Genomic DNA, 22972 nt, shown 5'->3' with positions numbered 1-22972 from the left:
ATGCCCCAAGCTTTACACATGCCCCTGGTCTGAGTATGTCAAGGTCTTTTATTTACAAATGAAGATGGCAGCATATCATTCATTTTTTTATTCATTCAAGGAGTATTTACTTAGAAACCTTTGTGAGCCAGACATGGTTCTGGATATACAGCAGTGAGCGAAATAGTAGGTGAAAAAAATCCCTGCCTCTATGGTCAACCCCAGTGGGAGCAAACAATGTACAAGGCAAAAGTCAACTGTGTAGTATGTTAGAGAGCAATTAAATGCTCATCATAGAAATAAATCTAGGAAGCAGGGATAAGAAGTGTTGGGGGTCAGGGAGGAGTTCATTGAAAAGATGACATTTGACCGGGTATGGTAGCTCATGCCTGTAATCCCATCACTTTGGGAGGCCAAGGCAGGCAGATCACTTGAGGTCAGGAGTTCGAGACCAGCCTAGCCAACATGGTGAAACCCCATCTCTACTAAAAATACAAAAATTAGCCAGGTGTCATATAGCATGCCTGTAATCCCAGCTACTCAGGAGGCTGAGGCATGAGAATCACTTGAACCTGGAAGGTGGAGGCTGCAGTGAGCCAAGTCACCTACTGCACTCCAACCTGGGTGAAGAGTGAGACTCTGTTTCAAAAAAAAAAAAAAAAAAGAAAAATGACATTTGAGAAATGGCCTGAAGAAAATGAAGGGACACCGAGTTATCAGAAGAAAAAGCATTCCAGGCACAGGGAGCAGTAAGGGTGACCACCCTGTGATGGAGGAACTCTGCCGGCATATTTGAAGAGCAGCAAAGAGGCCAGTGTGGCGGGAGTGGAGTGAGCCATTCCATTACCAAAGGAGAGGCCAGAGAAAGCTAGACGCCAGGTTGTTAATGGACTTATAAAGGGAACTATTAGTGGGTTTTGACCAAAGTTACCTAATCTGGCTTACATTTTAATAGGATCCTTTTTTATGATCTTGTTTAAAGATAGCAGATTCTTTTTGCTGCTATGTTGAAGGACTATAGGGAAACAATGTGGAGACGGAGTCTAATTAGGTACTTCCTAATGATGATTCAGACTACATAGTAGCAGTTAAGCTGGATGCTGGATGTCTTCTAAGGGAAGGGAAAAAAGGGTTGACTCAGTGTGAGATGTGACAGATACAAGATGAGGGTGAATGGAAGGATGACTTGTTCTTTACTAAGACAAGGAAGGCTGTGAGAATAGGATGCGGCAGAGGGATAAAGAGGAATTATGATCTCAGTTTTAGACATGCTAAATTGAAGAGGCTTCAGACATTGAGGGGAGATCAGAACAGAGGTCCAAGATAGAGACATGGATTTGGAATTCATCGGCATGCAAATAATACTTAAAGAGAATAGATGAGATCCTCTGGAGAGGCAGCAGAGATACTAAATGGAATGTATTCACAGACCACGCTCTGGGTCACACCAGTGTTGACAAGGAGATGAAGAGAAGCAGACACAGAAAACTGAGTAGCCAGAGAGTACAGATCTATAGAGAGTAAGAAATGTGGTCTCCTGGAAGAAAAATAATGTATTTTAGGAGGGTGGTCAGCTTTGTTTATTTTAATGTCGCTAATAGGTCTCATAAGTGAGTTCTGAGAAGTGGCCACGGATTTCTTCATAGTCAAAGTCTTTGGTGACTTTGATAGGAATCGTTTTAATGGATCAAAGGCTGGGAAAAGTATCATTGAAAGGGTTCAAGTGGGATAAGAGAAATTGGAGACACAAACTGCAAAAAACTCTTTTATTTATTTTTTATTTATTTTTTCGAGATGGAGTTTCACTCTTGTCGTCCAGGCTCGAGTGCAATGGCGCAATCTTGGCTCACTGCCACCTCCGCCTCTGGGATTCAAGCGATTGTCCTGCCTCAGCCTCCCGAGTAGCTGGGATTACAGGCATATGCCACCATGCCTGGCTAATTTTTTTATTTTTAGTGGAGACGGGCTTTCACTACGTTGGCCAGGCTGGTCTCGAACTCTTTACCTCAGGTGGTCTGCCCACCTTGGCCTTTCAAAGTGCTGGGATTACAGGTGTGAGCCACCTGAACAACTCTTTTAAATAGTTAGTCATTCATTCATTCATTCTTGGTAAAGGCAAAGAGCAAAGATGACATGGCATTTGGTCAGGAGGCACTGACCCCTGCTGAAGGAGGATGTCTTAGGGTCTGCTGACAGTCACAGGCTAGGAGTGTGAGCAGTAGCTCTTTGCAGTAGGTGACCTTGAAGGACCTTGCCTCAGGTAGGCATATAGATTTTTGCAGTGTTCCTCACTGAAACACTGCAGCTGTAAAGAGGTAGATTTAATCAAGCCAGATACTACTATACAAATAATGTTCCCTTTTTCATCCCTTCCTTTTAATGTCTCCAGATTTTTCTTTAAAAGTTAGTTTTTAACTCTGTTACTTATGAGTCCTCTACATTACAGTTAGTTGTTTGTGTGGCAGTCTCCCATTCTAGCCCAAGTTCCTTGAGAAAGGCCGTATTTTATTTTTCTCTACGTATCTATCCCATAGCCCAGCTTCTGCATGTGGCAGATGCTTCATAAACGTTTTTAAGGAATGACTATTATGTTCCATTTGGATATATCCTGTGCTTGACATAAAGTTCAGTGTCTTCCTAAAGTTTGCTACTTATTTCTAAATGTAGGATTGTATTTGGTCATTTTGTTTTCCAGAGTCCCTGTGAAGCAGGAAGAATGAGGGCAGGTTCACTGCAGCTCAGCAGCACGTCTGCAGGGAATTCATCTTTGAGAAGGACAAAGCGAAAAGCACCTTCCCCACCCTCCAAAATACCCCCGCATCAAAGTGATGAAAATAGTCGTGTGACTGGTAATGTGGTTGTTTCATTAACATTACATTTGTATTGTGTTTTGTTTAATATGGACAGTAGGAAAAATATGGGTATGTTAGTTATGCTTTTTTAATAATACTTAGGCTTTTTAAATACATCTTGATTAGTCTCACTTTGCTGCCATTTAAAAATCTGAAACATCACCAAATAAAGTGTCAAAATTATACAGCTCCATTATCCTAAGATGAGCATGTCATAATCCGTGAATTTATTCAGAAAGATGCTGCCATTTCAGGATTAGCTGTATGTAGAAAAGGGAGTCTAAGTGGATTTTAGTGTTTTACAGCTAGATAGTAAAATGGCTTCTAGCAAGGCTTACTGCTTTCTGAACTATATAAAAATAACTAAGTTAAACTGTTAAGGAATTGTTTTATTTGTGAATATGACTTTATAAGTTGTGTTGCTTCTTTCCTTTAGCCTTACAGCCAGTAGATGGAGTTCTTCCAGACAGTGCTTCAGAAGCAAACTCTCCAGAGGAGCTATCCAGCCCAGGTATGACACCCTTTTTCTACATGGTGTAATTACTGAAAAAGGACTTCAATGATAATTGAGTAGTGAATCCATTTGCGATGCTTTGTACATGAAAGAGATACAGATTCTTTGGTCTCATTTCCCCAATTTTTTATTATGAAATGAATTCTTGCCCCCACCCCTCTGCCCCTCAACCCAATTAGAGTATGAAGCTGGCAGAGATCAAAATTTCAGTTCTGGAATTGTCCTTGAGTACTTTCTCTATGTGGTCTCCTGCTTTCCCTTATGCAGTATCAGGTTAACATTTATTAACCTCCTTCCCAAGTGTAATGACACACCGAAATTAGGAATGTACCTTGGTGTGTGCAGAAGAAAACTTACAGGAAAGCGTAAGCACAATTTCTTTATGCAACTGTTCTAGGTATGAACTCAACATACAAGTTACCCTACTCTAATGGTAAAAATTTGTTGTCATGAAGATGTTTTCTGTTGCAGTATATGGCTCTCCTTGAGGATTATTTCCAAACAAAATTCCATTGCAAGTTACATAATTCATACTAATACTTTTCCAGTGTTTTTAATAATAGCTACTTAGTAGCTTTTCTAAGAAGTATGATAAAAATGTTTTAATCTTTAGAGTTACTATTAGACATCAATGAATGTGATAGACTGATAGACTAGTAATATCATACCAAAAATAGAATATGATTATGCTTGGACTTTATCATGGGGATAATTTTGTAAGTATAAAAAATGCTTAATATAACTCACCTGATTTTTATAATTTATATTCCAAATACAGGAAACATTTAGGAGCAACACTCTTGAATCTTTAATCTTTAAGTGGTATTTCAGAATTTGGAATTTTAGCATATATATGTAAGAATTCTTCACTCCTCTGTGATTTTAAATCTTACTCTCAGATAACTAGTAATGATTTTTCTCAGCTTTTACTCAGAATAATATAAATAATATAAATGGCACCATTTTTTTCCACAAAGGAAATGTATTGAATAATAACAATTACAACTGTTGAGTGAAATTGAAAGTCACTGAAGTATTATAAAAAGGAGTGCATGCTATTCAAACTTTGCTTCATACCTGTTTTTCTTCATTTTTTTTTTTCCTTTTACCTCTTCTTGTTTAATGCATGGATAATTGTGAGCTAACAAATCTGATTTCTTCCAAAATGCTTCTTGGTCTCTGCTTGCCTTAACTCTGTTGTCTAAGTGCCACTTCTACAGATTCTACTTCTTTGGCAGAAACCTTTCACCCTGGGCTCTCCAGTCAGGAGCAGTGCACTGCGCCCAAACTGATGGAGGAAACCTCTGTCTTTGAGTGCCCTGGGACACCTGAGGCAGCCATAACATCATTGACATGTAGGTGGTCAGGCCTTTCCTGGCTGGTGCTTTGTGTCAGGCAGGTTAAGATATCATCAATTGTAAATTTCATGAGCTATTGAAACCTTGTGTAAACATATTTTATAAAGAAAGAGAAGTTTCCCCTTTTTCACTTGAAATTTTATCTGGGTTTAGAGTTTGTTGTTTTTCCCAACCATACAGATGAATACAACAGAGTGGATTAGTTAAATAAAATCAGTGGTTCTGAAGAATTTTAGCTTCTCTTCTATTTGGCTTATATATACTGAGGGGTCACTTTGAAAACACAATGGAGGCTGGGCATGGTGGCTCACACTTATAATCCCAGTTACTCATGAGGCTGAGGTGGGAGGATTGCTTGAGCCCTGAATTTTGAGACAGCAGTGAGCTATGATCATGCCACTGAACTCCAGCCTGGGTGACAAAGCAAGACCTTATAATAAAAATAAAAAAACACGTTTGTATCTAATCCATCATGGCCTTTCATTTTTCTCAATACAGAGTTTTCAAATTATATAAATACATTCTTAACACATAGATACAATATGCTATTGTAGACACATTATTTCTATTTCACATCATAATAAAGCATCATTTGCCAAAATATGTACATTTGAATATTCACTTAAACCTAAATTTTTAAATATTTTTATTGAGTAATCTATTTTTATAAATGATAAAAATACCATTAAAATTTCTCATGTTTATTTCTCAAAGAGCACAAATAGCACACTTTTCTGTCTGTATACTTAGAGATAAAATTTTAAAAATATATTTTAAGTACTTTAAATATTGAATTATGTTAAAAATTTAAATTAAATTTTCTGAATGTGCTGATTACTATAATTGGATGGTATACCACCTCCCCACTCTGCCCACCCCCCGCCACATCCCCAGCCTTGGGATAAAATTAAATTTCATTCAGATACTATGGTGTATATGGAAATGTTTAATTATATTTAGCAAAAATCCAGAACCTCACTCTTTGGCTTACATTTACTTCCATGGCTAATCTTGACAATAAGCATGAACATTAACTGCTCAGGATGCCTCCTTCTCTTTTACCCTGCTGGCTATTGGTTGTTGGTGATAAAATACATTTTTTTTAATTTATTATTATTATACTTTAGGTTTTAGGGTCCATGTGTTAACCACAGCTATTGAAAATATTTATGTGTAAACATATGTATTAATATGGATGATATTTAAGATATTGTAAGTGGAGAAAAAAGCTAGGTGGCTACAGTATGCTTCCATTTATATTAAATAAACTAACAAAAAGAAACATGTGAGTATGGTTATCAGCCTATGTATGTATATTACACTTTCTCAGGGCATACAGGAAAAACTGTTAAAGCAAGTTTCCTCTGAGAATCAAACTGGATAGGAATAAAACTTAATTTTCATTGTCCAATACTTGTTCTATTTGTATTTTCAAAAATTAAGCATCTAGGTCAGTGGCTTTTAACTCAGGTTGCATAGTAGAATCATCTAAGTAGTCTTAAAAGTCCCTTGCCCCACCCTTCAGAGATTCTGATTTTGTGGAGTAGGGTGTGAGCCTCAGTATTTTTAAAGGGGGCTCAGGTAATTCTCAAGTATAGTTGGTACTAATAACTATTGAGTCAAATTTTATGAGTGCCCTTGTAGACAATACAAAAATCTCATGTGCTTTTCATTTTCACTTTTAAAATTATTAATTTGCCTTTAATTTGCACTATTGAGTTGCTGGATGAGTGTAAAAACCATTCAATTGAAAGATAGTTCTTAAATGAAATATTTAACTTGAAGTTTATGAGATTAAATAACCTCTTGTCTCTACCATGAATAAAACCTAGAGTGATAGCAAATTGTTTTGAGAATTATGAGTGAGATAATCTGGTTTTATGTTAACGTGACTACTCACCAGGAGAAAGAACTTCACTATTATTTTTGAGGCAGAATTTAAAAGAGTCCAGCTAATTATTATTTTTCAAAATTCCTTCCTTGCCAGAATTGCATATGATGAATGAGACAAATTAATATTTAGGATTATATCTGCATTTCTTTGTAGCTGGAATAAGCTCTGATTATAGCCTTGAAGAGATAGATGAAAAGGAAGAACTGAGTGAAGTGCCTAAAGTTGAAGCTGAAAATATTTCTCCGAAGTCACAAGATATTCCTTTTGTATCTACTGATATAATAAATACACTGAAAAATGATCCTGACTCAGCCCTTGGCAATGGTAGTGGAGAGTTCTCACAAAACTCCATGGAAGAAAAACAAGAAACTAAAAGCACAGATGGACAGTAAGTAGTCTCTGTGCTGGAGTGTTGGTGGCCGTTAGTTTAATTAATACTAGTCTTCTGAAATATAGATCTGATATTTTAAACATAAATATAGTCAGCCCTTTGGTTTTGACTTTATCCTTTTTACCATTATATAAGAATGTTTATTAATGAAGTACTTACTTGCATGTAATTACATTCAAAGAAAATCGAATGTGACAATTCTAATATCCCTGTGTCAGATAAACCATGAGAAATAGTTTATTTGTGTGATTCAAAAATGAAAATTTTTATTTGTATGTGTGTTTTGCCTGTTACCTATGTGACCTATATGTAATATTTAATTTTCAATTTTTACCAAGTATTCCTGGTGGATTTTCACTGGTATATGAAAACAATTCTGCATATTGGAGTATGATGTTAAATCACGAGTATTATCTTTGCAGTCAACTTTATGAAACAGAGAATGTACTTTCCGCTTGATTCTAGAAATGGGCAGCTATATTCTAGTCCACTTAGGTTTGAAATGCAACAACATGGATAAAGATGAAATCAACCAAGCAAAATAAACCATATATGTCAGAGGTTTACTATAATTTGCATGAGATTGTCTTTTTATTAAACTATTCTATCACCAAAGGGAAAAAAGATCAGTGAGGTCAGGCTACATTCTGATTTATATAGTTGACCTTGCCAGATGAAAACTAAACTGTTTCATTTAATTTCCTTTTTCTTTAAAAGGCAAATAACTGATAATAACAAAATAAAGCCACTATTTTGGAAAAGTGTCTATTTTACCAAGCTTCTTTCTTTTTAATGGGACCACCACATGAAAGCTAATATTTCATAGCAACATTTCTTCTCAGTTATATTTTTTCTCTGCTTTTAAATTTCCGATGTTTGGCAGAAAGAAATGATTATTTTAGTCCATCTGTCTTTGGAAATTATTGCCTGTTTTCTCATTGTGTGTGTGTGTGTGTGTGTGTGTGTGTGTTTCAGTAGTATCAACATATAACATACAATGTCATATCTTCCAGAGAACCACAAAGTGTAGTATATGATACAAGCGATGAAAAGAAGGTAGTTGACAGTATAAGAAACTTGAAGTCGTTGGGCCCAAACCAAGAGAATGGTGAGTTATATAAATTAATAGCCAACACTTTCTTACTTTTATTATGTGCCAAGGACAATTCTTAACACTTTATATGTATTAACTCATTTAATCTCCTGTAACTCACTTAATACCTACCTCATTTATGGATATTATGGGTACTATTATTTTTAGTTCCATTTTACAGATGATTGTGCCACAGAGATATTAGATAACTCACCTGAGGTCTCACAACTACTACAGTAAGTGGTGAACCTAGGATTTAAACTGGGGCAATATTGCTCTAGAGTGTGCCCTTCACTACCATGCGTACTACTTTTGTTGTTAAAACATAGAAATTATCTAATTTAGACTTTGGATCTTAAAAATGTTTCCTCTTTGTATCTATTTGCGATCTGTTTCTCTTTTTTTCCATCTAACTTCCTTGGATGAAACTTTTCTGCCGGATTTTTCAAGGCCCAAATCATCTAATAATATAACCTTATTTACCACTGTTTCCCAGTTCCCATCCTCATATTAGCACAACTTATTTTTTCTCATGATGTCATTTGCTCATTTCTATATCATAAGGCATATATTCATGTTGTCTTTGCCTGAAAGACAATTTTTCATCTATTTTACCCATTCAATTTTTATCCAAATCATATCTTTTTTTTACTTGATTATTAGAAGTTTTGTGCTTCTATATTTATGATTCCTTAACTGAATTAGGCAGTCTTAGATCAGATAAATGACATTTGATACTTTGCACTACTCATGGCACCTAGCAGAATCCTGAGATACTCATAAAATATGTACTTAGTATTGAATTTCAGAAAAACAATCCTATGCAAATAGAAAATTCAAAAAATACACAATGGTGTTTTAAGGGGTTAAGAAGGAAGTGGCTTATGAATTCTCATAGTCCAATCTATTATGTTAATCTAGAAAACTAGGTTAAGATATTTAGAAAACTTAGGGATGTAGTATTCATATTTGAATAAGACATAGATAATTGCAATGTCATACTTATATATATAATTATATATATATATATAAAATTGTATGTGTGTGGTATGTGTTCGTTAACTTGAATATGTATGCTACTGATTCATTTTCTCCCACATTCAATACCATTGTGAGATATCATACTGAGAAGGTCTAAAAGCAAATAATTTTTTCATTCTTTTCCACTTGAGTCAGTTTTTCACAGCATGTACTGTGATGGCAATAGCATTCCTATTGAGAAATTATGATTTAAAAGCTGCTTCTTTCTCTTTAAAACAATAGTCAAGTTGAATCATTTTTGTTAAGATTTTTGTTGTCAGGTTAGTGCCAGAGTCACAAGTACATTTACGTAGTATTTTGATTTGCATATGGTTTGTTTTGCTATGACCTTTGTCAACTCTAGTTGTTTTTTAAAGTAAATAATGTCTATTATTCTTAAAGTAGTTTTATTCTGTTTTCGTTTTTACCTACCCTTATCAAAATCACCTTCTTGTAAGTTTGTCAATGTCAGTGTCACTTTTGAGTAGAGGGTCACTATAGTATAAAAGATACCTTCTCCCTCTACTGGCCATTCTTGGAAAATGATCTAGCCATTTATAAACACTTGGTTAACATCATTGTCAGTTGTATATGAGGATGGATTCTGGGTTTCCAGGACTGCCAATCACTGGAAATAATCATGAAATGTTGAGAAGAAATTCAGAGTTAGACAATGGTAAAGTAGGTGTAACCTACCAAAAATATGAAAAACAGAGACTTATAATTCTAAAACCAATAAATTAGGGTTTTTAAAAGGGGATTCAATTTAAAATATATGTTTACATTGATTTACTTTCTTTTGGAAAATATTTCTGGGAAATACATATATTCAGTGGAAAATTAGAAATAAGAAAGAAAGAAGGAAATACATTTAGACTCATTTCCTGCTGCCAGAGATTGTTTCTTAAATTCTTCCATGCTTATAACAGTGTTCAAAATATTGTTTTTCGTATGAACATTGAAAAATACTTATGAACCACGTAAATTGAGAGCAGAGGCAGAAATGTGCCTCTTCTATGGTTCCTAAGAGCATGGGTCCTTAATTTTGTAAATCAAAATAGTTAATAATAATTGGTCATTGAGAAAAGAATTCACCTAGGTAGATGAGTAACTGTGCAATCAGGCAGAGTTTAAAAATGTGAAGATATGTTTTTAAATTGTATACAAATTTACCTAACATGATATTTTTCTGCATGCATATCTTTTTTTCTTTATTTAGGAGAGTAACTATATAATATAGCTTATTACATTTTAGGCAGTGTACTTCATCTCATCCTTACAGGTAAAAGTGGGTAATGATAAAACTATAGAGAAATAACTTGACATAATTTCACAGTTTGACCCCCAAGGCTCACATTTAACTTGTGCTGTGCAAACCACTGCCATATGTGAGAAGGCCACTAGGGTTTTGAAGATAAGCATAGTGATCGTGCAGGAAGCATGATTCTTCAGGGCATTTGAATAGAGGAGCAGAGGAATGACTTAATTCAGTACTGGGCACATGGTGCAGACTCCAAAGCCTGTTTCCTTCCACATGCCTCCTGCCAGTGCTTTGCCGTCATGTTGTTGACTGGAAGCTTTCGCTCTCTTAACCCAGACACTGCCAAATGAGTTTTGTTTTCAGGAGGTCTGAATTAGAATCAAGAGGAAAAGTAGTGCAAGGGAGAGGAAGGTTATTCTCTACTTTGATTTTGACTCTGACTGTAGAATAAGGATGCCTATTTCCAACAGAGAAAAATCAAAACCATTAAGACTGATTTCATGTCATTGAAATCACCCATGTTATAACTAAAAATAAAGTCCTCTAACAGCCTTCAGCAAAGATACCTAGTTAACAAGACAATTAACTGAGATTCTGTTTTTACTGTAAATCTTAATCTTTTCTGTTAAGGCCTTCATTAAAACTGCATTTGCTGGGATTCTTTTCCTTTTAATGTTAGGTATGAAAATTTAAATATGCTAGGGGCTATAGAAAAGACAGTCAAAATAGAGGAAAAATACAGTTTTTGAATTTGTCAACTTCTATTTTTTGTCATGAACAATGACTGAATGACATCTTCTAAGAAGTAAAAACTTATTTTTATTTACCTTCTATGGAGTGTTTATTCTGGTCAATATACTAATGAGCATGCTATCTAAATGATACATATATAATATAAATATTTTCACCTTTTTATGTCTGAGCAAACTGAGGCTCAAAGGGGTTAATTAACATGTTGTGGCCACACTAGTTAAGCCAGGGATTCCAAACTTCAGTCTGTATGAATCCAAAGCACGTACTATTTTCTCTGTATGCTACTACCTACCTTTATATAGTCAGTGAGTTGAAAATTTTCTGTAGAATTCAAACCAAACTATTTCAGGTTGGAAAAAGTAGGCATTAAAAACTTGAGGTTTTCTACTTTTTTCATATATTTAACTTGATGATTTTTTTTTCTCAGTAGTTCAAAATGAAATAATTGTCTTTCCAGAGAACACAGAAGACAATATGAAAAATGGAATGAAGAAAACAGAAATCAGTGTAGGAGGTGTTGCCAAAAATAACAACATTGATATAGAAGTTGAGAGACCATCAAACTCTCAGGCACATGAAACTGATACTGCTATAAGTTACAAGGAAAACAATCTAGCAGCTTCATCAGTACCAGATCAAAAACTGAATCAACCCAGTGCAGAAAAGACAAAAATGCAAGATGCAGCAATTCAGACAACCCCTTCTTGTAACAGTTTTGATGGGAAACACCAAGATCATAATTTGTCTGACTCCAAAGTTGAAGAAAGTGTGCAAACTTCAAATAACAACATATCAACTCAACACTCATCCTTAAGTTCACAGGATTCTGTAGATACCTCAGGGGAATTCAGGAGTCAAGGCACCCTAATTATACATTCAGAAGATCCACTTACCGTAAAAGATCCAATTTGTGCACATGATAATGATGATCTTTTGCCTCCTATAGATAGGATTGACAAAAATTCAGCTGCTTCTTACCTAAAGAATTACCCACTTTATAGACAGGACTACAATCCCAAGCCAAAACCTTCAAATGAAATTACACGAGAGTATATACCCAAAATTGGCATGACTACTTATAAAATAGTGCCTCCCAAATCCTTGGAAATATCGAAAGACTGGCAATCAGAAACCATAGAGTATAAAGATGATCAGGACATGCATGCTTTAGGGAAAAAGCACACTCATGAGAATGTGAAAGAAACTGCCATCCAAACAGAAGATTCTGCTATTTCTGAAAGCCCAAAAGGGCCACTGCCAAACCTTAAACCGAAGCCTAACCTGAGAACAGAGCATCAAGTGCACAGTTCTGTGAGCTCACCTGATGGTGCCATGGTTAGTCCTCTGAAACCTACTCCCAAAATGACAAGAGACACTGGCACAGCTCCTTTTGCACCAAATTTGGAAGACATAAACAATATTTTGGAATCAAAATTTAAATCTCGGGCTTCAAATCCCCAGGCCAAACCCAGCTCATTTTTTTTGCAGATGCAGAAGAGAGTATCGGGTCACTATGTGACATCTGCAGCTGCCAAGAGTGTCCATGCTGCCCCTATTCCTGCTCCAAAAGAACTGACAAATAAAGAGGCAGAAAGGGATATGCTGCCTTCTCTGGAGCAGACTCTTTCACCCTTAAGTAAAACGCCTCACTCTGTTCCACAACCCCTTGTTGAAAAAACTGATGATGATGTCATCGGTCAGGCTCCTGCTGAAGCCTCCCCTCCTCCCATAGCTCTGAAACCTGCGACAATTCCTGCTAGTCAGGTATCCACACAAAATCTGAAGACTTTGAAAACTTTTGGAGCCCCACGACCATACTCAAATTCTGGTCCTTCACCGTTTGCTCTTGCTGTAGTGAAAAGGTCACAGTCTTTCAGTAAAGAGCGCACCGAGTCACCTAGTGCCAGTGCATCCGTCCAACCTCCAGCCAACACAGAAGAAGGGAAGACTCATTCTGTAAATAAATTTGTGGACATCCCACAACTTGGTGTGTCTGATAAGGTAACTGTAGCCTTTTTAAAAATAAGTATTCAAATTTAATGACATGGTTTAATGGGGGTTAACAAACATGTTGATATGTTTGTGTGCTACTTAACTCTGAACTCATATTAATCTGAAATTAAGCTATTGTAGTGAAGAGAGTGGTAATACATAAAATCTGATTATTTGCTCGCAATTACAACTTATATAACTTGTTTAGGTATTACTGTAAGGTCATCATTATATAATTGTGTCATTAGCAAATGTTTTAAAGTTTCTTTGCTTATATCATTTGTATGATATATTTACTAGTTTATGGTTCTATTTTCCTGTGTTATCTTAATTTTTTTTTAACTTGTCTAAATCTTCTGGTTTATTCTCCAATTTTACATTACTATGTAATAGTAAAGGAAATGGTCTTAATGAAATGGAAAAATAACAGTATGAGACACTAGACAAAATAACTGAGCATCTCTCAGCTATGTGATTTCCATCATATACACTCAACTTCAGCTTGCATATATTGTACATTTTCACATATAAATACATTGAAAGCAGAATTTTAAAATGTAATTTTCTTAATTCCCCATTTTGTTAATTCAGTGTCAACTTTCAGCTAGAATATGTATGTTGACCAAACTGTTATCTAACCACTATCTAATCTTAAATATTTACCAAAAAGGAGTGTTGTTGACTTAGTGTTTGGTCAACTAAATGTTGTATTTTGCTAGCTTCAGATAATAGAGTCAAAGGAGAAGATGAAATTCTCAGCATGATTTATGATAATCCTCATGCAATTTTAAAGAAATACTTTGTGTACTCTTACTCTGATAGTGTTTAAAGAATACGTTCATATTTGTGTGACAGTTCCAGAAGTATTTAATATTACTTTTTCAAACATTCCTAGAGCAAAAGAATGTTAACCATATTGCCAAGTAAATATTTTTCCATAACTGTATAACAACATTTATCTTAATATTTTTCATGTATTTTACATTTATGTTTATTACTTTGATATAGCATCAGGAATAGAAGTATGATACAAAGATTAATTCTTTACTTGAGCACAAAGCCTGTGATTTTTCTTGGAATAGAATACCATTCCTAAACAATGGAAGCTTGGTTAGATAATAAAGCTTTTAAGTCATTGCCTGAGCCCTGTTTGGCTCATTTTTTGGTAAAGATACGTATTTGGCAGTTTGAAAAAGACATTTAAGATTACTTGATAACATATGCCACTTACATCAGTTACTAAATATTCCTTCCTGAGACGCGTAATTAAATTTTTTAGTCTTCAGTTTGGAAGTTCCTAATTTTTATATATTGATTCTCATGGCAAAAAATAAAACATGGTTAGCACTTAGTCCATGTGACTTCCAGAAACACAAAATAAGCTATTAAGTGTAGCATAGTAATTAGTATTCCTTTATTAGAAGATATATTAGATTCAACAAATATGACATTGTCTATTTGACTGTTTTGCTCATTTAAAAATAGTAATTTCATATCCTGGTATGTTGAAACCATGAAAATGAGTCATTTTTTAATTTGTAGTATTTTTTAAAATCTTAATTTGGCTTTTCTAACCAGTTCTGTGTATTGGTGAAGTCAGCAGTATTTAACTCAAGAACAATAAAATTACCACTGTATTTATGAAGCAAAGAGTGGTACCACTTTTCTTCTTTGGCTTCCTGAGTTCAAGAGAAAATAATGCCCTCACCTTCCAGCTTAGCCCTGGCAGCAGAGATAATTCAGTGGGTGAGGAAACAGAGCTGTGTCTGAAACACCAGTGTGGCAAATGTGATTGTTAAAGAACTATTGATGATGAAAATGTTTTGCAAAAAATGGCCCATTCTTTTCTTGGCATTCATATAAATATTTCACATTTATTTTTGTAGGAAAATAACTCTGCACATAATGAACAGAATTCCCAAATACCAACTCCAACTGATTGCCCATCATTCACTGTTATGAGACAAAGTTCTTTAACATTCCAAAGCTCTGACCCAGAACAGATGCGACAGAGTTTGCTGACTGCAATCCGTTCAGGAGAGGCTGCTGCCAAATTGAAAAGGGTAAGTCTTCTTTATCAGATGGGTGACAGTGGGTTTATTGTCACCATTGTCAAACTAATACTTAGGGAAAAAATTTTCTAGCACGTAAATCTAAATAGGGTTCCCAAAGTTACTCTTCTATGTCTTTGAAGTATAAGCTGAAAGAGTTCCAGAGTCTTACACGTACTTGAAAAATATGTCAGGTCTATTTTCCACAACGTGGGCCAGGTGCAGAACATGAATTATGTTCATTCTTACATAACTATATAGAGAATACCCTGGACTCTGATTTTAAGAGATTATGTTAGCACCTCGAGAAAGGCTCTTTGGAAAATACCTTCCTGTTCCAAAAAAGGGACATTAGTGATAGGAACCTACAAGTTTTTAGTCATAGCTCTTGCCATGATTAGTTACTACCATATGTGAGGCTTAGGGAAGAGTTTTATAGGTTAAACCAAAAAAAAGTGCAGAATATCTAGAGAATGTAGATGATAGATAATGCAGAAATTCAAATCTTAGTAATGTCCTGCCAAAGTTATCTAGCTCCTCCTTACTGTGGGGTAGAAGAAGAAAAAAAGAGGAAGTCTGCTTTTTCTCAGGAAAAACACCCAAGTGTCACAGGGAATTCTTTTCAGGTGAATTTCCTCCTTGGGGTCCCTTCATCCGCTGAGAAGAAGATGTGGTGAAGCTTTGAACAAGGCATCAGCACTTAGACTCCCCAGAGGGAGTCCTCTCCCTAAACCTCTGTTGTCTTCTCCCCTTAATTCTCCTGGTTGGAAGCACCTCCGCATCTAAGACGAGGAAAGTACTTATTATTCCATTAACTCTCTAGGCATTTCATTTTGTGAATTCCTTCTGTGATCATTTTAAAAGCCATTTAGAGAATAGTAAGAGACTTGTTGAGCAAAACATTGAGCTCAACAGAAATTAAATCTGCAAAGGAACAGGAATGCTACAAAGATAGGAAAAGAAATGGGGAAAGGCTTTCCGGGCCTTTCAGCCATATCAACATTGGCCAAACTTGACTGCATAAGCCAACTTCCTTGGTGTGTATGTGAGGAGGTATGAGTGACAGCCATTCCTCCCAGAGGACTTGGCACCCTGTCTGGGCAAACATGGAGACAAGGCAGAATACTGGGTGCTGTCAGGAGTGGAGGAAACAGGAGGGAATACTACAGTGGATTCGATTTGAATTTTGTAAATTATTTGTAGAGTCTGATTTTAGGTGCCAGGCAGCATAACAATTTGGTATAGCTTTTAATATTGAAATTGGTTTTTCATCGGTCATGACAAATTTATATTTTTAGAGGAGGATAAATGCCCATGTTAATAAATTACACATCCTCACGAAAAGTTTTCTTTTTCTGATCTTGTAAATTAAGGATGAGTTTCAAACCAAGCACTACTGGTTTCTCAGTTCAATAAATTTGGCAAGCATTTTTAAAGCACATAAGTAACAAATATTGTACTAGATACTGAGAATACAAAAATGAATAAAATGAAGCCTCTGTCTTCTGTGCATTCACAGCCTGGTCCTGAGATACATTAGTATATCAGGCCCATGGGAGAACCAAGTTACTACACAGAAACTGATTGCGATGCCTTTATACTAGGTCAGTGAAGATATTCATCAGTTTCAATGAACTAATTGCAGAAAACTGCATTAAGTTGGAAATGCCTTTTAGGCCAACAGAATTATACAGGCCAGCAGCTATATACTTGGTGTGTTATGGGCCCTGACTTGGCAGTCCTTTCACACAGAAAACTCTCATTGCTTCTAGAATGAGCTGAATATGAATCAACATAAAAAGCGGGCAATAAATGATTATCCTATAATTGTTTCCTGTTTAAAACTAATTAGGTTCTATTGAATCTAAAATTTTCTTTCAGCGGAACCTTATTGATAGCTCTGAGTATAGTGCCAGATTCTAATTTTTTTAAAATAAAAATCTCATCTATAATCCATCTCATTTCACTAAAAATAGACATAGTATCTAGTAAAGTTCACAATATACAAACTTCATCACCAGCATTTTTCACTTCTAGTTACATACCCTAAAAATGTTGTTATTGTGTACCAGGACTCTCACACATAAGAATGTTCATGGAATATTATTTGTAAAAACTCCAAATAAATATAACCCTAATATCCAATTAGTAGAATTAATAGCAGTATATTCAAAGAATGGACTGTCATATAGCCATCAAATGGACAAAATATAGTAAAATGCAACAATGTGCACAAAAATACACAGATATATATGCATAAAGTTTGACAGCATACAAAAATAATTTACATTATTTAGTGATGCATGCATAAGCGGCAGTTATTTTTAAAAGCAAGGAAGTAATTACAAAACTTATGATAGCGCTTACTTCCAGAGGGAAAAAAGAGGGGTTGGTGAGGGCTTATTGATGTAGGCCATGCACACAATTTAAGGGGGAATCAAAAAGCTAAGTAATCCAGATAAATGTTATTTATTGTAATGCAATAAAAATATTCAAAATAAGGCTAAAATCTATGCTGAAGAAAATACCACAATTTTAAAAGAAGATTAATAGGGAACTTGGAGGTATGTTTTCTCTTGACATGAGTGGTGCATTGTATGCACATTTGTTTTTCACTGGGCTGCGTATTTACATTTAGTGAATTTTTCTATACATATATTCTATTTCAAAAAATTGCAAAAGGAAGTAAAAATGGGCACAGGCAGGCTCTTAATTTCTTGTGATCTTTGCTTAAGTCATATGTTTCTGTTCTGTACTGAAGATTTCTTCTAGTTTCTTTTAAATTCTGACATTTCTTTTATAGAACAACAATTATATTGCCAAATAAAATCTCCAGTGATTTTGATAGTAGATTTAGATTGTTCATCAGAAAGTTGGCTCTGTGTTTCTCTATATCTTGGCACCCAAATGATCAATTTAACTCCAGGTACCCACTTGTCTTATGGCTCTGGTTCATACGCAGGCAATTAACCTTCATTATAATGGTTGGTTCACAATAGAACAATTATCTAGTTGATTGCTCTAGTGTAAATGTAGTCATAAATATGCCATGGTTTTTTTTCATGTTTCAGAAGGGATTTTTTGCATACCTTACCCCTACTCAACCCCCATGTAGTCACAGAGATTAGTCTTTTCTTCAAGTAAAGCATTAATAAATCGAGCTCAGTATGTTATAAATTGTGTGATGTTAAGGTTTATGAATCAGCAAATTATTTACAAAGAGTAAGACAGATTAATTCATTACCCTTGGCCTGTGTTGACATGAGAACAACTTTGGCTTTCAGTACTTGGTGGTCTCTGATTTACTAAAAATCAAGTTATTACCCTATTACAAGTAAGGTCTGAAAATAGTGAATGATATTTTGATATTTATCAGTATGTATTAAGTGTTTTTCAAATGTAAGATTTATCTTTGGTTCAACAGAAGGTGGAGGGAAGGAAAAAACTGAGTAAGTCACACAGAATCTTGCTGGCTTGTTTTGTTTATTTAATTAGTTTTTTTAATTCATATTTCCTTAGTTTAAATTTGAACAACCAAAGAGTTTCAGGTTGGCAGCAATTTCTACGTTTTTAAAGTAAATGTAAATGATAGAAATTTTTATAGTTACATTCCTTATGGAAAAAAGAAAGCCATGTGAAATTCCTAAAAATGCTTTAAACTTCAAGAGTAGACAATCAACTAGTAGATATTCACATCAGTAAATTCTTAAATGTTGTTTTTTTAAGTATCTGTATTATAAGTGTAATATGTTCCTCATTCAAAAACATTCAAGTGATACCTTCTTTTCTGTTTATGAATGTTTGTAAAAAGTTACCATATTCCATTTAAGAAATATTTGTTGAGCACTACACTGTCCCAGGCACTAAAATATTGATATGAAGTAGGTATAAACCGGCATTAAAATCAATAAGATCTCTGCCCTCAGAATGCATAAACTAGTATTCTGTTGATGGCTTCTTGTGTTTAAAAGTTTAGTAAACAAGTTTTTAAATAATAAAGAAGATGTCATTTCTCTTCAAAAATAACCATTCTTGATAGGTTGCTCTGTAAGCTTCTAGCCCACTTTTGTAGTATGTAAACGTATTTAATTTACAAAATGGAATCCTCTGCAAATCCATTCATAAACAAATGTCTCTTTGAAGCATTTTTAAATTGTTTATATATACACATATACTATTCTTTTAAAGATTACATAGTATTTGACTTTATGAATGTGACATAGCTTATTTGTTCATTATTTGTGGACATTTAAGTGGATTCTGTATATGATGGTACAATGAGCATCTTTTACATGGAGACGTTTAGAGCCATCAAGATGTTTTCTAAATTCCTAAAACAAATTTTCTCCTTCACAAAGAATTATGAGAACTGCAATTTTGGCAAGAATTACAAAATAATTATCCTGTACACAGAAACATTTAGGACCAAGGTTCCACAATGGAAGTCATCACCTCTGCAGTCAATTAAGTGTACTGATTTCCTTTCCTTATGGGGGCCCAGTGTGCAATGGCTGCAAACAGCAGCTTCCTTGGTGGTGTATGCAGCCTGTTTCCTGTATAGGTTGCTCTAAGGGACCTTGATAGTAGGCCTTTCAGATGTATGTTCATGTCTCTGACCTTGCACTACCCCAAGGTAGGCTCCGAACAGGCATGCGAGGTGCCTTTGGAAAGCCCCAGGGCACTGTGGCCAGGGGTCACATTGGCCAAGTTACCATATCCATCCGCACCAAGCTGCAGAACAAGGAGCATGTGACTGAGGCCCTGCACACGGCCAAGTTCAAGTTCTCTGGCTGCCAGATGATCCACTTCTCAAAGAAATGGGGCTTCACCAAATTCAATGTCGATGAATTTGAAGACATGGTGGCTGAGAAGTGGCTCATCCCAGATGGCTGTGGGGTCAAGCACATCCCCATCGTGGCCCTCTGGACAAGTGCCGGGCCCTGCACTCATGAGGGCTTCCACTGTGCTGCCCCCTCTTAATACTCACCAATAAATTCTACCTCCTCTCCAAAAAAAAAAAAAAAAAAGAAAGAAAGAAAGTCATTACCTGTCATTTGTGGGCTATACTTGGAAAGAAATCTCACAGGCATACTAAAGAGAGTGCAGATGAGTTTTCCCTTCTGCTGGTGGTGACTCTTCTTCTTACCATTTTCTTTTAGGTGTGTAGCATCAATCACTCTGCTCCATCCTGGATTCATCAGACAATCGAGAAAACTCATTAGTTTAGATGGCCAGTCTTTATTTAGTAAAAGGCAAAAAGCAAAGCACAAGGAAGCCAAGTCCAAACTAAATTTGCCAATTTCATTTTCTTTTTAACCAATTTACTCAGATAATAGGAAAATCTGTGGCCATTTGTACTCCAGTTGTCTTCTTGTGAGAAAATGATAGTGTTTGGTTATGAATCTAAATTAGTCAAATTATAATCTAAACTGTCTTAAAATATCTTCATTATATTGCAAGTATGATGTTTCAAAATATAGATACTTACTATTCAGAATACAGATGACTTTACATTTTTCAAAAGCTGGAATTTCACACTATGTAGAAAATTCTTGTTTTAGTGTTTTTATTCACTTATAGTTTGTGAATAGAAGACTTTGCCATAGAATTTTGAAACTTAGGAGTTTACTTACTAGGGAAAAAAAAAGCTCCTTTTCAGTCTGCAGTCATTTGGCTTAACAGTCACAGATTTTAATTTTTAAATCCTTCATATGAAAGCATTTTTAAAACCAAGGGCTAGTTTTTTTGTTTTGAATAAATAGGGGGCCATTGGGAGGGGGATTTCATGTTAATTTATACCATCAGTACAAAATTTGTAAAATTCATTGCTTTGTGGAATTCACTTTATCTTTCTACATTCTCAGAGGCAGTTTTGGGGAGCCAGAATTACAGAATTAATCTAGCTAAAAATGCTCTTTAACAGCTTGGCTTGCAGTCTGTTTGTGCTCTTGTCTTTTGTGTTGATTTGGTAATTCTGTACAGATTAAGATGTGTTAATGGATTATTTAACTTATTTGTTGTGAAAATAACAACCCTCTCTTTTTAAATTTTATGGTAGAATGAACATTTATTCTTGATTATAATTTATTGAATAATAAATACTTATCATTTACAATTAAGCAGAAGTTAAAATGTGGTAACTGTTGAAAATTGAAAATTAGACAGCTGTCCCATTTTAAATTGATGGATGCAAAGTGTGTTTCTTTCTCTTAGGTTACCATTCCATCAAATACAATATCTGTGAATGGAAGGTCAAGACTCAGCCATTCCATGTCCCCTGATGCCCGGGACGGCCGTTAAATGTTACCCTGCCACACCACTGCACTTCACTTCCACTTCAGACCAACTTCATACTAATGGAACATTTTGGCAAATGTATATTCAGATGTACACTAATATATTATCTTTTAAAGTATTAGAATTTGTGCTGTGGCTTTTAATGCCAGAAGAAAAGTTACCAGAATTTATAATTTATAGTAATTTTTTGATCTTTTTTTTGCCTTAAGAGTTGAATATGCTGCTTTAGAACTTTAAAACAAGGTGTAAATGATTTTCACTTTTTACAAATGAAAAATAATCCCTTTGTATTGATTTCATTTACCAGCACATTCTCTACAATGGTGACTTAGACAAAAGTGTAAGATTCGTAGACTTATATTTGTATGACATACAACTAGGACAAACATAGATATGACATTTGCTGCCTCAGTGTTGCAATTGGAAATGTTTATAAGTTATATGAAAGCCTGCTTTGGGCTGAAAGAATGATTTAGAAAACTAGTGATACCAAATAAGTATATTCAGTTCAATAATTATTTTCAATGATGAATCACTTAGTGTGAAAGACTTGCCTTGTGTATTCTTTATGTAATTACAAATCACTGTCAATTTTATGGGAAGCTCATAGTATTTTAATATTTTATTAACATGGAACTCTTGTTTTTTTAATCTTTAGAACTTAAATTCTACAAGAATTTTAAATATTTTCTGTATATAATTATGACATTGTCACACAGAAATTACACATTTTATGTGCCAGAAGCCTTAAAAATCTGTGAAAATGCTGATATATTGTGACAGTTATTTCACATTTGATATGTAGAGAGGAATAGGGGTTAGTTTATGTTTATATTGAAAAACTTTAAAGACTATTTGGAAGTTCCAGAAATTCTGGTTTTAATTCAAGTAAAATGATAAAATAGTCATTATATAGTTCAGATGCTAATATTCTAAGTAATAATATATATTTACATTGAAGCTAAAACTGTTAAGCAAAACAATGCCAATTTGTCAGCTTACAGCTCTTCTGGAGTCTAGAGCCTGTTGGTGTTCTGTCCCTACTTTAAGAATTTAATTGCTCACTTATTCTGAAAGCTTTGTTCAAACAAGATGATATTAAATTTGTTTTTACTAAAACTACTGGGATATCTGCCTCTTGGGGATTTTTTTTTCAATTTAATAAAAGCAAGTTGTATATTTGGGGTGCTTTTTAAAATATATAGTTTGTGTCAACCAGCATATTTATTTCCCTTACCTGATGCATACATTTCTATTAGCCAGTGAACAAACAAGAAATTTGTAAGATTTACCATTTATCAGGGATCCCTAGTGTACATTTAAGCCCTGGCATTCTGACTCCAAAATGCATGGTCTAAGTATGTAAAATGTTTAGCATAGTTCCTGATACATGGCATGGCCATCTTAAATGCTAAATGTTGATACTGTTTTCCTTGAATCAGTTGGAGAGACCCTCATATATAGATACTTAAGTTATGTTGTTATAAGCAAGTAGAGAAAGGAGTGAATTTTTTTTA

General features: G+C 34.8%; 2 protein-coding genes and 1 non-coding gene across 5 annotated transcripts in view; all 3 read left to right on the top strand.

Moving 5' to 3' along the window:
* Positions 1-22577, top strand: part of COBLL1 (cordon-bleu WH2 repeat protein like 1) — a 158183-nt gene extending 135606 nt beyond the window's left edge. For all 3 annotated transcript variants that reach the window (XM_054549409.2, XM_009237785.3, XM_063712837.1), the window contains 7 exons: positions 2675-2828; positions 3268-3342; positions 6751-6985; positions 8002-8096; positions 11573-13116; positions 14994-15170; positions 21372-22577. In XM_054549409.2, coding sequence (XP_054405384.1) covers positions 2675-2828; positions 3268-3342; positions 6751-6985; positions 8002-8096; positions 11573-13116; positions 14994-15170; positions 21372-21458 — 2367 coding nt within the window. In that variant the 3' untranslated portion in view covers positions 21459-22577. The remainder of the gene's footprint in view (positions 1-2674; positions 2829-3267; positions 3343-6750; positions 6986-8001; positions 8097-11572; positions 13117-14993; positions 15171-21371) is intronic.
* Positions 19323-20166, top strand: LOC112132300 (large ribosomal subunit protein uL16-like). The gene has a single exon (XM_054549410.2). The coding sequence runs from the start codon at positions 19755-19757 to the stop codon at positions 20136-20138; it is 384 nt and encodes a 127-aa protein (XP_054405385.1). The 5' UTR covers positions 19323-19754; the 3' UTR covers positions 20139-20166.
* Positions 19613-19747, top strand: LOC112132468 (small nucleolar RNA SNORA70). Its single transcript, XR_002914234.1, has one exon. It is a non-coding gene; the product is annotated as a small nucleolar RNA SNORA70 (small nucleolar RNA).
* Positions 22578-22972: the final 395 nt, after the last annotated feature.

Source organism: Pongo abelii, chromosome 11 (genome assembly GCF_028885655.2).
Source record: "Pongo abelii isolate AG06213 chromosome 11, NHGRI_mPonAbe1-v2.0_pri, whole genome shotgun sequence".
In the NCBI taxonomy this organism is placed as follows: Eukaryota; Metazoa; Chordata; class Mammalia; order Primates; family Hominidae; genus Pongo; species Pongo abelii.
Note: the sequence above shows the minus strand (reverse complement) of the source record. Positions and strands in the feature narration are given on the sequence as shown.